A 15,913-nucleotide genomic window follows, 5' to 3' on the forward strand; every position below is an offset into this window, starting at 1 on the left:
CAACTCAGTTAGCCTACATATGTAATCATTGTTCAGTTAATATCTGAAATTTGATTTGATCCTCTTCTTCTCCCTGTCTCAAAGGGGTGCTGAGCTGTTTGAAGCCAAGGTGAAGAAGCTGGTGGCAGCCAGACTGGACGACGAGAAGAAATCCGTGGAGACGCTGAAGAAACAGTAAGACATATGCTGCAAAACTTTGAAACGTTGAATACAGAGGCACGATGCAAATTCAATGAAGGTTTTTTAATACCAAGTTCAATGGTCAATGTTCAAAGAAAAGTCTGAGTTTAAGAAATATTAAACTAGCAAACCAAGGATTCTAGGTCCATAAGAGTTCAATTCTTCTTGAGTGTATTAGAATACTAGTGTTACGCTGTTCAGACCTATTAACATCTGTCTGAGTGATCTGATCAGAGGTCAGTTATAACCACACAGCCGAACGCACTGAAATGCATCCTGAAAGTGTCCTGGGATCCTGCTACAGTTTAAATGTATGTATTATGTCTCTATTTGACCATACATCACCGCCACAATATCAACAAAATATCATACTTTTCTTAAATTGGTCAAATCCTTGTTCATAGCTGCAGAGATTGTACTCATCAGACCCAGATTCCTCTCACACTCACTCTCTCTCTCTCTAACTCGTGCAGGACATTACATTAACTTACATCTATTTCCCACGGACTTAATCTAACCTAAACCATAGTTACTACTTGTCTAAACCTTAACCTAACCTTAACCCAAACTTAAAACAATGTTTACTAAAAGTGAACCACTGACCTGTCCACCCACTTCCTGTAGGATGGAAAAGATCAAATCCAAACAGAAGCCCCAATCAGCGAACAAAGCAGGACCTCCTGCTGATCAGGAGCAGCTGACACTGGGTAACACAGGTGAATCTATTTTCTGTTTCTACTGTTAATAACCCATTAAAGCATGAGCAGGCTTTCACAACTGTATGAAAAGTGTCCATGGAAAATGTGTTTGGTACAAAATCCGTTTCATGTGCATAAAGATACTCAACAAAACTAAACTAAAAATGTCTTATCAAAGCATATATCAATGTTTTGCATATTTGATATAGATTCAGATATAGAGAAAACTTTGAAGATTGTTTATATGCTGTGGGAACAGTTAGGTTCAGTCAAGCTTTAAAAATGTATTTGTCACTAACTCATATAAATGTGTTATATCCATGGAGCTCATCAACCTAAAACACCATAAGAAGGAAAACCAAAAGAAATGTAATTTTGAAAATATAATAAACTGTGTTTCTCAGGTGATGATGAGAAGGCAAAGAAAGATGCAGGAAAATGGTGGAAGCCTTGGGTCTCTCAGCCTGGTGGTGAGCAACAACACGCACACATGTTTTAAAATCATAGACAGCATATTATGTGGAAGAATGAAGTCCGGCCGCTGCAGCAGCTTTAGATCAGGTGCCTGTTCAAAGGCTGAAAACAGTGAATCGTGATGTTATGACACTGCTCTGTTTAACGCAGTGGAAAACAACTGTGGCTACCACCTGTTTGAGAGCGACACGGAGGAGGAGGAGGAGGAGGAAGTTGTAGAGAAGAAGGAGGAGGAAGAAGCACCAAAGAAGAAATCTGCTTTCCAGGTAAGAGCCAGAAAACACCTGAGACAAGAACTACATATAAATGAAAGGGATTCATTCCATGTTTTCCATACACTGAATGATAATAGTGGCCTTTATGACTCAAAGGTCAAGGGTCGCACTGGTTATAGTCTTTTTACAGCTGATGTCTCTATATGGTGACATCACCAGCCCAGACGTGTGTAACTATGTCTGTGATATTTCAGCTGGCCTATGACGCCTGGGTGACCAGCTCTAAGACGGCACTGAAGGACCTGAAGAAGGATAAGACAAAAATAAAGAAAGAAGAAAATAAGAGGGCAAAGAGAGAGCTTCAGAGACAGCAGGGTGAGAGAGCACCCTGTGGTGTTAACTGTGTGCAACAGCGTTTAATCTCACTCCAAATCTGCAGACATTAAATCTTAAAGAGTAGAAGAGAAAAGTAGAAGAAGATACAGTATATTGTCTACAATGTTTTAGCTTGCCCAAAAGTGCCTAAATTTAAAGTGCCATTTATTAAAAACTTTGATTCAATCTATTCATTAGATTTGAGTATTGCCTAAAGGTGAACATTATGCGGCACCAGGGGATTTATCGTGTCACAGAAGCTTGAGGATACATTCGGAAGTTTATATTATATCATGCATTGTTTGTCCTTGAACTTGAGGTCACGAGGTCACGGAATCTGTATAATCCTCTGGAGACCATGAATTTGACGCTGATCTGGCCGATCGTTGTGGAGACTTCCTGCTGTTGGACACCAGGTTGTCACCAGCTGCAGAAAAAAGTAATTCAACATTAAAACCTCTTTGCAGGCATTGATAGAGCAGACTCCAGTGAACTGGAGGAAAGCACAGTGGAGGAGGAGGCGGAAGAGGAGGAAAAAGGTAAACACACATGAATGACTTCATTACACAAACCACTGGATTCTACACCCAGTGTTCGAGTGGTGCCAGACTTTTGGATCCACGTGTGCTGTATGAATTTGTCCTCTCCCGACAGAAAACATCCTGCAGCGTGTTATCAGCACCCTGAAGTTCAGCTGGGTGTTCGTTCAGTCGCTTCTCGACGACATGACAGAGAGCCTCAACTCGTTCTGTAAAGACACCCTGGACATTTCCAAAGTGCTGCGCTTTGAGCGAGCGTTACTCAACCAGCAGCAGAAGAAGGTGGGATGAAAGGATATAAGACAATTGTAAATGTTATCTTCAGACTTTTAGTTTCATATTTAACATGTTGAGTATGGACACAGATAAATAACCTACCAGTAAACATTTAATTTGATTGGTTTTATTGTATTTTAGTAAAACTAATTCATGCCAGCACATATTTAACAATTGGAAAACGTTGCAGATCCTTTTATCCTTTGTTTGATGTATTCTAAACAGTACATAATGTACAGTAGATACCTCCCACACACACTGTGTTATGTGTGAGCTACAGCCTCAGTTTCTCACTCCTCAGGGCAAAGAGGTGAGCCAGGAGAGTGTGAAGCAGTTTTATGAGAACTGGCTGTCCCGTCAGAACACACAGTCGTCTCAGGACTACCTGGACGACGCCTCGCCTCCTCCGTCCTCGCCAGTCATGGTCTCTTCACACCATACATATGCCAAGCTGAGGAACCAAGCGTCTAAAGTGTCCTGGGGCAGCAGCATCTCCAGGTAGGACGCTGAGTTAGTCACATGATAACCTTTGTCTCATGTTGTCTCTCTTCTCCCAGCATCGGCTGTGTTTCTTCCTCTTTGTCCAGGCATCAACTGCAAATAAGTATAGCAGGTCAGCTTAGTTGGCTTATCTGAAGTCACAACTGCAAACTAATCCTAAAAAAAAATCCACCATGATAATCAGGGCAAGTTTATTTAGCACATTTCCACAACAAGGCAATGTAAAGTGCTTTACATAAAATATAAAAGGTATCCTTACAAATTTTAAAGCAATGTAAGACATTACAAAAAAGTAGCCCTGTCTACCTATGTAAAGTTAAATAGATAATAAATATATATAACTACATGAATATATTGAGAAATAAGAATTACAGTGCTTTGTAAAATAAAAATCATTATTTGATTTAATAGAAGGCAGTGGCAAACTTTTATATACAATACCGCTCATAGTCTACTTGTCTTTTAGACCACCTATACCAATCTGCATTTCCTCTCTCTCCTCTGCCTTCAGCTGTATGACGGATGAGACGATGCTGGGCTCCCGGCAGCCGACCCAGGAGGAGCTGGAGGAGCTGCCCCCTGCTGACCAGCTCAGACGGAGGCTCCTGAAGACGACCAACATCGACCTGAACTCCTTTGAATTTGACGCACTCTCACCAAGGTGAAGAAGAAATCTTCAGTGTTCACACACAGATTTCCTAAAGGTTTTTGTGGATAATAAATTCATCACTCTACGGCTACTTTATTAAGTGGAAATACGAAATCTAATGCAATCCAATATGACAGCTAAGCTATAAGTTCTTCCTTTACAAAATGAATAATGTTCATCGAGGTGTTGAGTATGTGTAACTGTATGTTGACAATTGAAGTTGCAGTTTGCAGTGGTTTTGAATTGTACTGTAATATATTATTATTTTTTTGATTAATCGATTAGATCGGTCCATACAATGCCAGAAAAGGGTGGGAAAAAAATGTTGATCTATGTTTCCTAAAAGCCAAGACAGCCTCCTCAAATATCTTGTTTTGTCCACGAACTAGATATTCACTAAATAGTCATTAGAGGAGCAAAGAAAACAGAAAATATTCACATTTAAGTGTTTAACTGATTCATTTATTTATCACAATGACATATCTAAGGTATTATATTGCACTTAATTGTAATAGGTGTACCTATTAAAGGGTCTAGCCAGTATCTATTTCCCCCACAAAATGAGCACAATTAACATAAGATCCTTCAAATGTGGAAAGAAGACATTGCAGAGTTGCATTTATTTATATAACCGGATGTGGGAAAGAGCATCTAAATGAAACAGATCAGAATGCTATAAGGGTCCGCTCCATTGGATTTACTGTAGAGGCCCAGTCCATTATGCAAATGTGGGCAGAATGTTCTGTGTGGGATTCGATCACGATCAATTAGTGCAAATTAAATGGAAGCCATCATGTTGTCTAAGATGGTTTTTTTTCCTACCATTCCACACACTCTGGAACTTTTCCAGTTTGATAAGCTTTTAATGTCTTTTAATAGCTATTTCTTGAATGTTTTTGCGCAACACAACATTTGCTCTCTACATGCGTTGTGTAAATTTCCTTTATTTGTGAAGATAAAATATCTGTTTCCATCTTATCCTCAAAAGCTGTGAAGATGGCGACCTTCAAAAGGAAGATCCCAGACAGGAGGTGGAGGACGAGGAGGAGACAGAAGATGAGAAGAAACCTGAGGGAGAACAGGAAGAGGCAGAGGAAAAAGAGAAGGTCGAACTGCATGAAGAGGATTGTGAGATCGAGAGAGAGATCGAGCTGGACGAGGAACAGCCGCAGCAAGAAGAAGATGAGTGCGGTGAATATCCAGAATGCACCTTGGTGGCTTTCAGGGAGAGTGATGGAGAGAAAAGTCTGGACCTCACGGAGTCACCCAGGCCTCTGAGTCAGGAGACGAGGAACCTCACTGCCAGCGAGCTGCTGCTCAACAAGTCAGTTGATTCTAGAAATGTGTTGCTTTTAAACAAGATTAGATCATCTTTCAAAAAGTTTCTCAAGAGACAAGTTGCAAATCTTTATCTCTATCTTTCCAACTCCGTCTTTTCTTCACTTCCCTCCATCCTTTCTGCAGCATGTTTGAAAATGATGAGATCTCTGACTCCGACAAGTATTTTGTGACGTTGCCGAGGCCACTGAAGCTTCTGTTTGCCCTCTACAACACCATGGTGTCCAAATCAGAGATGCTTTGCTATTTCGTCATCATCCTCAACCACATCGTGTCGGCCTCCTTCCTCTCACTCATCCTGCCCATTCTCATCTTCCTCTGGGCCATGCTGTCTGTGCCTCGGCCGTCCAAACGCTTCTGGATGACAGCTATAATCTACACAGAGGTAGGCTGTTTATCACAAGAGCTACAGTCATAAAAAAATTACTGTAGAAACAAAGTGTTTCTCATCGACTTGGTGGTATAGTAAAAATGTCTGGACCAAAGATGGAAATAAAAGAAGGGAGGTTTATTTCAGGTAACGCTTTTAATGCTCTGCTTGCACAGCAACATAAAGACGGCCTTCATCAATTTTGCATATGTTCGACTTTTACCTGGCAGCAGAAATAGTTACTGTGCTCATATTTTTCATGATGCTGCACCAGATAAATATATAACACAATAAGTCAATACTATCACAAGCTTCACAACTCAACACAGAGAGACCCAGGTCGAACCGGGATTTGGACCAGAAACCTTCTTTCTGTGAGGAGAAAGCGTTAACCACTGCAGAGCATCTTTTACTGAACAAATAAATGGAAATCCACAAAGATGCATGTTGATCCATTATTGTCGCGACACAAAATGGGCGATTAAGGGGCGACATCATGAGAAGACGTCTGGTGGTACTTATTTATTAAATTCTTTAAATATTCTGTTCTGTGCTTAATACCAAGAAAATACGGCCAATTCACTCAATTCTAAGATCTGTTTTTCTCTCCTTCAATCTCAAATGATATAAACTGGTGTTTCGTATAGAATGACACTAAAATTTCAACAGAATTAATCTTTCTGAATTTATATTTGTTGGTGCATTATTTCTATATCTGAATATCAACTAGAGAGACAAATTCAAAATCAGAACTCTGACATTATTATCTAATGTTTGTCATTATATCTGTCGAGGAAGCATTAAAGTTACTGTTCTTGTTTGGTCATAACTATTCATTGTTTCAGTTGATGCTCAATCCAGGACTTTCTCCTCTGTTTCTCTCAGCTGACCGTTGTGGTGAAGTACTTCTTCCAGTTTGGTTTCTTCCCCTGGACAACGTCTGCCTACAGAGGCATCAATGCAGATCTGCCCTTTGCCCTGCCCAACATCATTGGGGTGGAGAAGAAAGATGGCTACGTCCTCATGGATCTTATCCAGCTGCTCGCTCTGTTCTTCCACCGCTCTATTCTCAAGGTTGTCATGATAAATGACAGTTCAGATACATCTGCTCGTTATAATATACCCACGTGCCACAGTATCTCTTGTACAGGAATTACAGTACAGTTTCCGTACAGCTATGTTAAATTAACTTTTGTGTCCGTGATTGCACAGTGCCATGGGCTTTGGGACAACAAGGAGGTGGAGATGCCCGATTTCTTCAAGAAGCTGAAGAAGAAAGTGGACAAGACGAAGATGACAGCGGGAGATAAGATGGACAGCAAAGGGAAAGCTTCACGTCGGCTGAAGTTCCTCCCGCTCCAGGCCTCCACCACCTCCATGTTCTGTAGACGAAAGAAGGGCGACTCTGGAGACTCTCAGGATGGTGAATATTGAGATAAAAATATGTTATACTTCTCCTCTCTTTTCTGTTGTCTTTCCTTCTTATTTTTTTGTTTTAAAAATATACCCAGGAGAAAATGTTTGTTTGTTACTTAGCAGGATTGTGCAAAATCTAGTGTTTTAATTAAATAATTTAAATGTGGTTTCATAAGGGGACTGTTGGGACTTGGTATGAGTTCTACTGCCTGTCATTCTAGTCGCTTGATGAAATGAATCTCCAGACGTGACTCACATGACTCCCTTTGATTATTTTCACTGGAGAGGGGAAGCCCAAGAAGCAGCACAGCAATAAGAAGAGACGGCAGCAAAACAAGGTGCCACTGACCAGGAAGCAGAGGATCCGACAGCAGATCAGAGAGAGGATGCTACAGGCCAAAGCTGCCATCATAGAAGTGTACGATGTTTTCTTGTCTTTAGTTTTTGCTTCACATATCACACGTTATTGCAATTGCATATAATCTTTTTTTTTCCGGCTAACAATATAAAATGTTTTGTTTGCGTCTGATGTCTGAGAAAAGATCGCTACTTGTCCAGCTTCTGTGGGTTTCTGATTTCTGTATTTTTGTCTCTTTTTCTCTAGTGCCCTTCACATCTACTTACCCATAAGACAGTTTTTCTATGACATCATCCACCCAGACTACAGTCCTGTGTGTGACGTCTACGCCCTCATGTTTCTCATCGACGTGGTCAATTTCATCGTCACTATATATGGATATTCGGCTTTTGGGGTTAGAGTCTTTTGTGTGTCTCATCAAACTCAGAATACACATCGATAGGAATGTTACTGAACAAGTTAATTCACACGTAAATGTATGTTGTGTTCAATATAAGAAAATATGTCATATTTGTGCAGAAATACTCCGGAGCAGCCGATATCTCAGAGTCCCTGTCGGAGGACCAGGTTCCAGAGGCTTTCCTGGTCATGCTGCTCATGCAGTTCGGCACCATGATAGTGGACCGGGCTCTCTACCTGAAAAAGTCCCTGTTGGGAAAGTGTGTTTTCCAGGTGGTACTGGTGTTTGGCATACATTTCTGGATGTTCTTCATCCTCCCCGGGGTCACTGAGAGGTCAGAGTTCATCACCTTCATTTGTTTCTGGTCATTCAGCTGTTGAATTCACTACATTGACACTGAGCCCTTGATTAGTGTACAGACACGCAAAAGCAAAAGGGGTGATGCATACCCTGCAGGTGCATTGTAAACATCCCTGCAGTGTTTTCCTTAATGAGCTAGCCTGTGGTGGCCCACTATAGTTTCATAGTGATTCGCTCCCAGCCCTGATATGTAATAGGATACTGTGTGTCCCACACTGTAAAAAGGGGTAAAGGGTAAAAAAGAAAAGAAAGAAAATTCTTTCAAATATAATATTATTAACTATAAAGATCAGAAATAGCTTCATTTCTGTGAGAAAAAACATCAGTTTGGTTTCCTCATTGATATCTTCTTCTATTGTGTCATTTATATCTCTGCAGGCGGTTCAACACGAATTCTATCGCTCAGCTCTGGTACTTTGTAAAGTGCATCTACTTCGGCCTGTCAGCCTACCAGATCAAGTGTGGCTACCCAAACCGCATCCTTGGAAACTTCCTCACCAAGAACTACAACTACCTGAACCTTTTCCTCTTCCAGGGGTATGACATAGTTACAAGGATTAATATCAATCAAGATAGATTTCAAATGACAAATGAACTAAAGTTACAGCCATGCACAATGAATGAATGAATGAGACCCCTTCAACCTGGCTGACCCCTGGTAATGTCACCAAGGTTGGATGGGAATGTGGCTGCACAGTATAGGAAACACCTGCTGGGTCTAGGCACTGGTGGTGGTTAATAGGACTGAGAGAATGTTGAGGATCTGATGAGATGTGTGGACCCAGTTCAGATTCCACCAGGACACTGAATATGAAGACTGGAGGTAACTGGGAAAATAACAGTAAATCCATGAAATGACAGCTAACAGTGGAGAGGAGAACAGATTTGACAGCAGCGACATGATTGGCTGATTGATCTCATGGCTAGATTAGATGGATCACCGTAAACACCCAACATACAGCGGATTAGAAGAGGCAGAGAGAGTGAGAGAGAACGTTTTACAAAATGAACTGAATCTGCGTCTCCTCTCCTCTTTCAGGTTCCGTTTGGTTCCCTTCCTGACAGAGCTGAGAGCAGTGATGGATTGGGTTTGGACCGACACCACCCTCTCTCTGTCCAGCTGGATTTGTGTTGAAGACATCTATGCGAACATATTCATCCTCAAGTGCTGGAGAGAGTCTGAGAAAGTAAGTGGGACATCGGTGTCCTGCTGCATCATCGCCACGCAGCACACACTCAACTTAGAAACAATATTAAAGTGGCCGCACAAAAGACAAGAGCATTTATATCTTCAGCTTCGTAAACATGGCAAGTTGTTTCTTCCAGAAATACCCCCACACTCCAGGGCAGAAGAAGAAGAAGGTGGTGAAATATGGGATGGGAGGATTCATCATCTTCGCTCTCATCAGCATCATCTGGTTCCCACTCCTCTTCATGTCACTGGTCCAATCAGCAGCCGGGGTGACCAATCCGCCGGTGGACGTCTCCATCCAGCTCAGCATTGCAGGATACGAGGTCAGGATGGACATGAGCGTGTTGAACTTATATTTCAATCTGGAGAGACTTCAATTTAGAGGTGGAACAAACATTTTGTATTGCCATGCACTACATAGAAAGTGATGGTATATAACAAGTCTTTTGGTGTTTAGACCCTGTTGTACCCTGTTTGTTCTAACTCTCTCTCCTCACAGATGCACGTGAGTCTCTCTCTCTCTGTCTCTCTCTGCCAACTGAGTGCCAGCAGTGTTAATTGTTTGGGTTTCCTTTTGAGTTAGGGGTCCGGTAGTCCTCTTTTCGTTTTTTGTTTTATTTAGATATTGTTTCTTAGGTAGACAAGAGGGAAAGTATCTGGATCCAACAGCCCATTGCATGGTTGGACCAGCTCTTCCCATTTTTTATTTTCTTCTTGGTCAGGCCTCCACACTTCATTTATTTAACATTTGTTTATTCTTTGGTTTTGTTAATAAACTCTTTGATAACCGTGACTCTTTATATGTTGGTTGAGCGAAATTAAGTTTATCTTGTTGTGCCCGTAATGGAACCTATTGTGATGTCATTGGGATTAGAAAAAGGTGAAGAAGGTGTGAGGACATGTATCTTACTCTCTGGTTTGACTGCTTGTATTTTCACAGCCTCTATTCACCATGAGCGCCCAGGAGCAGAACCTGGTTCCATACACAGAAGTTGAATTGAACCGGCTCATTGGAGTCTATGCTACTCAACCAGTAAGCAGCGCTTCATTTTACTGTTTGTGAAACCAAAGATGAAACATTAATTCCAGCACTTGATGTCAAGTTAGAGGAACAAGATATTCAGGAAACATAAAATTTTTATATTTTGTGTGTTTAAGGATTTAATAGTTAACATCTATTAAATGTTCTCTCTCTCTTTCTCAGTCTGCCATGCAGTTCTTAATGAACTACTATGCTCAGGACATTATTGTTGCTAAGATCAAGAGTGATGCCAGTCTGGTGTGGAGCATCAGCCCGGCCAGTCGAGAGGCCATGATACAGGAGCTCAGCAACTCCTCTCACATATACATGACCCTAGGCTGGACGCTGCTACGGTCAGTTCTGTGTTTCATAATCTCTGATAAAGAACAATTTGTGGGGTCATGTCGATTCACTGCTTATGTATACATTCATAGGAACATGTGTAGCTACACACTGATTTGGATTTTTCTAAAATGCTTAGTGCTTGAATATATTTTCATACCTATTGTTTAGTTTTTTTCTCTACTTATTCTGTTTTGTATTTTGATCACTTGTTGACTATCCGGATTAATAGTTCATATGTGAATTGATGTGAACAGTTTGCACATGACAGGTGACATCACACGTGACATAGATGAATGTTATAACCACGACACCATTTATATTATGTCAGATTAATTTCTTTGCGATTCAGCCATTTTAATCCTGCTTGTACTGTATGAGTCAGTTGGTGATGATGGTCCATTTAAATATTTACATAATCCCAGATTATTTTTACTATGTTAAAATGCTTCATGCATTTCCTCTGGCTGCCTTTTGCACAGATGTACAGAGCTTTGCATAAACTTTGGCACCTGTGCCACTTCACACTCCTCAGGAATGCGTCCATATCGATGCACGCAGAGACGGTGGGAGAACACACTGTGAAGTTTGAGGACAAGAACTTGAGGGAAGGGATCGTCCACATGCTTAAAGGCAACAGCAGCAACTCTGTGTGAGTCTCTGTCAACGTGCACAAACAGCTGCTTTGGGCTGTTTTATCTTCTGCAGATACAACAAGCTGTTTCCTTTAGAGATGCTAATGCAACAAAAAAAAAGAACAGCTTCATGAAATCAGAAAAGTAAAACTAATACCTATAAATGCAATGCAAATGAAAGTTGAAGTACTGTATGTTCTCAACTATGTCTCAACACTTTCACAGCCCATACATTCATCTGCCTCATCAAATACATTATATTTTCTTATGTTGTGTTGTTCTGCTCTGCAGGATCATTAACTCTCTGCTACCAAAGTTCATCAGGGGTCAAAAAGGACCTGAATCCAAAATGGCAACCAGGATGAAAGGAGGTAAGTTACAGTGTATTTTACATTTAAAAAATACTGCATATAGTCTTTGGCAAATTATACTTGCCTTGTACTCATGTAAAGAATGTAGTCATGCATTTGTTTGTGATTTAGCTCCTTTTGCTATCTTTCTATGTGGGATTTTTTGAATTCTTTGTATTTATTGATGAGGATCCGCTGATCAGAGTGATCAGTCCTGCAGTTTGATTTGACCCCAGGTTTTCCTTTTTCCCCAGAGCTCTCAGACCGCCCAGACCGGCAGGCGCTCGCTTTCTTCAGGCCCATGTCGGTCAAACTTCAGCAGGTCAACAAGACGTCAGACAAGGACGTTGACCAGTGGTGGACGGTGGAGGAGTGCTCGCCTGTTCTCACCTCCTCTGAGCTCAAGTGTGAGAGTATAGAGATCGTGGTGTTCAGTGATAAAGTCAGCCCCTCCAGTCTGGGCTTTTTGGCAGGACACGGGTAGGTAACAAGACCAATTTGATCTGTCAGGAAATCAGTATCATGATTGTGGTTGGACTTGATTCCCCCTCTTCTCTGGTTTTAAATAGACATTTCAAGGTGCAATGCAGTAAAACTTTCCTTGTTTCAAAACTGTTATTTTTGCTGAGCTTTTTTTTTTTTTGGATAATCCACACACCTCATTTCTAACATTTATACACCAGCCTCTTCCCTCTTCACAGTGGTGGGATGTTACAAACTACACTTCCTCAGTTATTATACTTAAGTAAATTTTTCATGTAACTGTTCTCTACACTCTAGTACATTTATTTTCAGGTACTTTTCGATTTTACTTCATACATATATCAGCAGATATATTTTTCTTTCTGCTTGATAACTACAAAACCTTAAGTTACATGTTCACATTTTATGTATTCTTAAAAGTAATCGATGAGGAGAAGCGAATTGTTCCATTGTTACAATCAGAGCTAGCATGTAATATTAGATTCCGCCTCCTGCAGCGGCAGCATCACTGATGAATCATTAACTAATATAACAAAGCAAAGAGTTTTCAGTTGCATCATCTTGCAACATTCTTTATTAATATGACAATCTGTACTTTTACTTGCAATACTTTAAGTACGTAGTTACTTTCACTCTGGTTGAAAGGTTGTTGTGGGACTTATACTTTTACTTGAGTACATTTATTTGTACTTTTACTTATATAAAATGTTTGAGTGTTTCCTGCTCCACTGCTTTTACAAGTGCCAAGAGACACATCTTTTGCATTCGTCAAATCAGATTTGAGCATTTAAAACCAAATATTACTGAGGTGATATACGGCTGACATATCTTTAAAAATTGGCGGATCATAGCAAAACCTCAGAATCCCAATTGAAGCTGTAGCGCTGATGAAAACAGTGTTTTAAGTCAGTTCAAGTGATCTAATATACACTTTGAGATATTTTTGAAATGAGTGTCCCACAGACTTACCTCAAACTCCCTCACTCTCTGCTCTTCACCACAGCATCGTGGGCCTGTACATGTCCGTGGTGCTGGTCATCGGAAAGTTCGTCAGGGAGTTCTTCAACGGGATCTCCAGGTCCATCATGTTTGAGGACCTGCCGTGCGTGGACCGGGTCCTGAAGCTATGCACAGACATTTTCGTGGTCCGGGAGACGGGAGAGATGGAGCTGGAGGAGACACTATTTGAGAAACTCATCTTCCTCTACCGATCGCCGGAGACCATGATCAAGATGACCCGAGAGAAGAAAGACAGCTAGGGTTCCAGAATCTACCACCAATCACTCGCCATATCGATCCAGTTGAAATGAAGATGAGAAGCCATTTCTCTGATATTAATTTTGACCTCTGACCTTCATGGACAGACTTTTTTAGTGGATTAGTAAAACATTTTCCATTGTAAGAATTCATACTTTTCCTGATATTATTTATAACCATGTTTAAAATTTAAAAAAGATAATGCTGTAGATTTAACTTTTATTAGATAAGATTTAACTATAATGGGACTTCTTTTAAAAATTTCATCCAGGCAAATGATTCAATAATTTACAAGGCACTTAACAATAATCATTGTTAAATCAATGAACACAGGCTACTATTTGTCATCGGGAATACAATTTTCTGCCCATCGAGTATAATGCATGCAATTCTGATTGAGGTTTTTACTGTTAAGAGCACAAATCATCATACTCCTCTTTTAGGGACATAAAAAAAAAATCCTTGATAAACTTACAGATCAACACACGCACATACCTCTGTTCTGTAAATACCAATGTGTCTATGTAGACTAGTGCTATGATTTATTTATATCAAAATAAAAAATGTGGTTACAGACTAAATGGTTTGTGTCTCAATCAATCTGGTATGGTGTAAATAGAAGATTCACCAACAAGCACATATACTAGGACACAGAGTGCATTTCAGATATTCATCTTTAATGCAATTTTAGGTACAAATAAAAGGGAAAAACTGTAATTTCATTCGGGTCCCCGTTCTAACAAGTCGTCTTGGTAGCATCCATCTTTTCTCCATTCTCGGTGGTGGACAGGACCTCACTCACAACTCCAGAAAAGTTAACTACATCATAGTGTCACGTCCTGGAGGAAAAACAGAGCACAAAAGTGCAAAGCTTATTAAACATTAATATATATATATATATTGGACTTGTGTTGCAGCCAGTGGCAGAGAACATTTCACCAGTGATATGGAAAAATAAATTCAAAGAAAAACCAACAGATTCTGGTAACATGAGTCATTGGGAGACGGTATATCCCAAACATCACACTTTTGGTGTCATCACAATAACCTGATGCTGTAATATTACCGTTGCTTAGTATATTCACATTAACAGAAATTTTGATGAGGGGGCCAAACTAAAAGGACAAAAAAGAACTAACCTCTGACGACTACATTTATTTCCTCAAACACAAATGTAGTACCTTTCATTATTATTATAATACTACTTTACACAAGGTTATATTTTCATCAGCATCAGGGTCAAGGAAGAACCCATTCAATTCCTCGGATATGGATCAGGGGGCGATCCAGGACTTCACATTTACTCTTAATGTGAGATCGGGATTTTTCACCACTTTCCCGGTGAATAATTCACAGATCTTGATGGAATTCTCTTTTAGAAATATTGAAGGGAATGATATCTGAGTGTGTGCAGCTTGATTCAATTTAAAAATGACTGTTGGGCCTTGACAGCAGTATGTGCTATACCTAATGCAATTCTAGATACATATTCAGTTCTTAGTCAAATATAGTGTGCAGTACTCAAGTCTCAGTTACTCGTTACTAAGCAGATAAAGATTTTGCATACTAAACATAATCTGGGCCTTGTGTAACTGACATAGAAAATAAAATGCATTTCTATAGCTTTAATTTAGACTTAAACCAGTGATACTATTGTACTTTGACTCTTTATTAAATTTAACATGTATTTGCTTGTAGTGCTGTATTGAGTGTGACTGAAGTGTGAAGCTGTCAATGTCACTGCGGCCTCTCCATGATGACTCCACCTGCACACGGGACTCAGTCGCTGCTGCCCGTCACTGTGACATAATGAACTTACGCTATACACGTTTGGGTTTGAGGACTTTGACGCTGGCTTCTGCGACCTTCATAGCTTCGATCCTGATCTGCGGCTTCAGCGCCAGGCGCACCGCGTTCGCGCAGATGGCGGAGAAGCGGATGTAGCTGCAGAGAGGACACACACACACGGACACACACACACACGGACATGTTAGCCGCATGCTAAAGGGCAAACATCACTGAGAATGACCAATCTGATAAGAGACAAGTGGGACCGATTCTTTAAAAACACGTGATACCCCCGGTACATTAGCAGAGAGAGTCGCCTCTAACACGGCTGTCACTACAGCGAATGGGTAGAAAAGCTAACTCAGGCTAGTAGCTTAGCCGTGTAGCTCCAGTTGAGATGGAATAAGGAAATACGGACAAACACTTTGTAATCGTGAGCAATTCAGATTACAGGGTCTTAATTAATAACATTTCCACTGTGAGCATAGCACTGACTGCGTGGTGGCTGTTTCCTGCAGTTTCTTACCTTATGCCGGCCTGTCTCCAGTATGCGACCATCTTGTCTGTGTTGTGGCTTCAAGGACAGTGCTGGATTTGTACGTCATGACGTCTTTTGACCTACGCAGGCTCTGGTTCCGGTGGTTCTTCCCTCGCCCAATGAGAACCGCGCAGGGTCATGATTGACAGCTCTGACGG

At 40.7% G+C, this 15,913-nt stretch overlaps 2 protein-coding genes across 2 annotated transcripts in view; one reads left to right on the forward strand and one right to left on the reverse strand.

Annotated features, from left to right (window-relative positions):
- si:dkey-11f4.7 (piezo-type mechanosensitive ion channel component 2) overlaps positions 1-13,431 on the forward strand; it is a 32,936-nt gene extending 19,505 nt beyond the window's left edge. The window contains exons 33-57 of the mRNA XM_061075203.1: positions 85-174; positions 805-887; positions 1,283-1,348; positions 1,503-1,618; positions 1,822-1,942; positions 2,410-2,481; positions 2,597-2,763; positions 3,059-3,255; positions 3,770-3,919; positions 4,896-5,231; positions 5,372-5,630; positions 6,501-6,689; positions 6,828-7,038; positions 7,317-7,449; positions 7,636-7,783; positions 7,909-8,123; positions 8,528-8,686; positions 9,189-9,336; positions 9,476-9,664; positions 10,282-10,374; positions 10,546-10,715; positions 11,240-11,356; positions 11,631-11,710; positions 11,944-12,169; positions 13,176-13,431. Of these exons, the coding sequence (XP_060931186.1) occupies positions 85-174; positions 805-887; positions 1,283-1,348; positions 1,503-1,618; positions 1,822-1,942; positions 2,410-2,481; positions 2,597-2,763; positions 3,059-3,255; positions 3,770-3,919; positions 4,896-5,231; positions 5,372-5,630; positions 6,501-6,689; positions 6,828-7,038; positions 7,317-7,449; positions 7,636-7,783; positions 7,909-8,123; positions 8,528-8,686; positions 9,189-9,336; positions 9,476-9,664; positions 10,282-10,374; positions 10,546-10,715; positions 11,240-11,356; positions 11,631-11,710; positions 11,944-12,169; positions 13,176-13,431 (3,991 nt within the window). The remainder of the gene's footprint in view (positions 1-84; positions 175-804; positions 888-1,282; positions 1,349-1,502; positions 1,619-1,821; positions 1,943-2,409; positions 2,482-2,596; positions 2,764-3,058; positions 3,256-3,769; positions 3,920-4,895; positions 5,232-5,371; positions 5,631-6,500; positions 6,690-6,827; positions 7,039-7,316; positions 7,450-7,635; positions 7,784-7,908; positions 8,124-8,527; positions 8,687-9,188; positions 9,337-9,475; positions 9,665-10,281; positions 10,375-10,545; positions 10,716-11,239; positions 11,357-11,630; positions 11,711-11,943; positions 12,170-13,175) is intronic.
- A 654-nt stretch (positions 13,432-14,085) lies between these two features.
- atp5f1e (ATP synthase F1 subunit epsilon) lies at positions 14,086-15,811 on the reverse strand. Its single transcript, XM_061074984.1, has 3 exons — positions 15,744-15,811; positions 15,249-15,373; positions 14,086-14,268 (listed from the first exon to the last, which is right to left on the reverse strand). The coding sequence occupies exons 1-2, from the start codon at positions 15,773-15,775 to the stop codon at positions 15,250-15,252; spliced, it is 156 nt and encodes a 51-aa protein (XP_060930967.1). The 5' UTR covers positions 15,776-15,811; the 3' UTR covers positions 14,086-14,268; position 15,249.
- Between the last annotated feature and the right edge of the window lie 102 nt (positions 15,812-15,913).

The sequence above is a fragment of the Limanda limanda genome, chromosome 7 (genome assembly GCF_963576545.1).
Source record: "Limanda limanda chromosome 7, fLimLim1.1, whole genome shotgun sequence".
NCBI classification, from domain to species: domain Eukaryota; kingdom Metazoa; phylum Chordata; class Actinopteri; order Pleuronectiformes; family Pleuronectidae; genus Limanda; species Limanda limanda.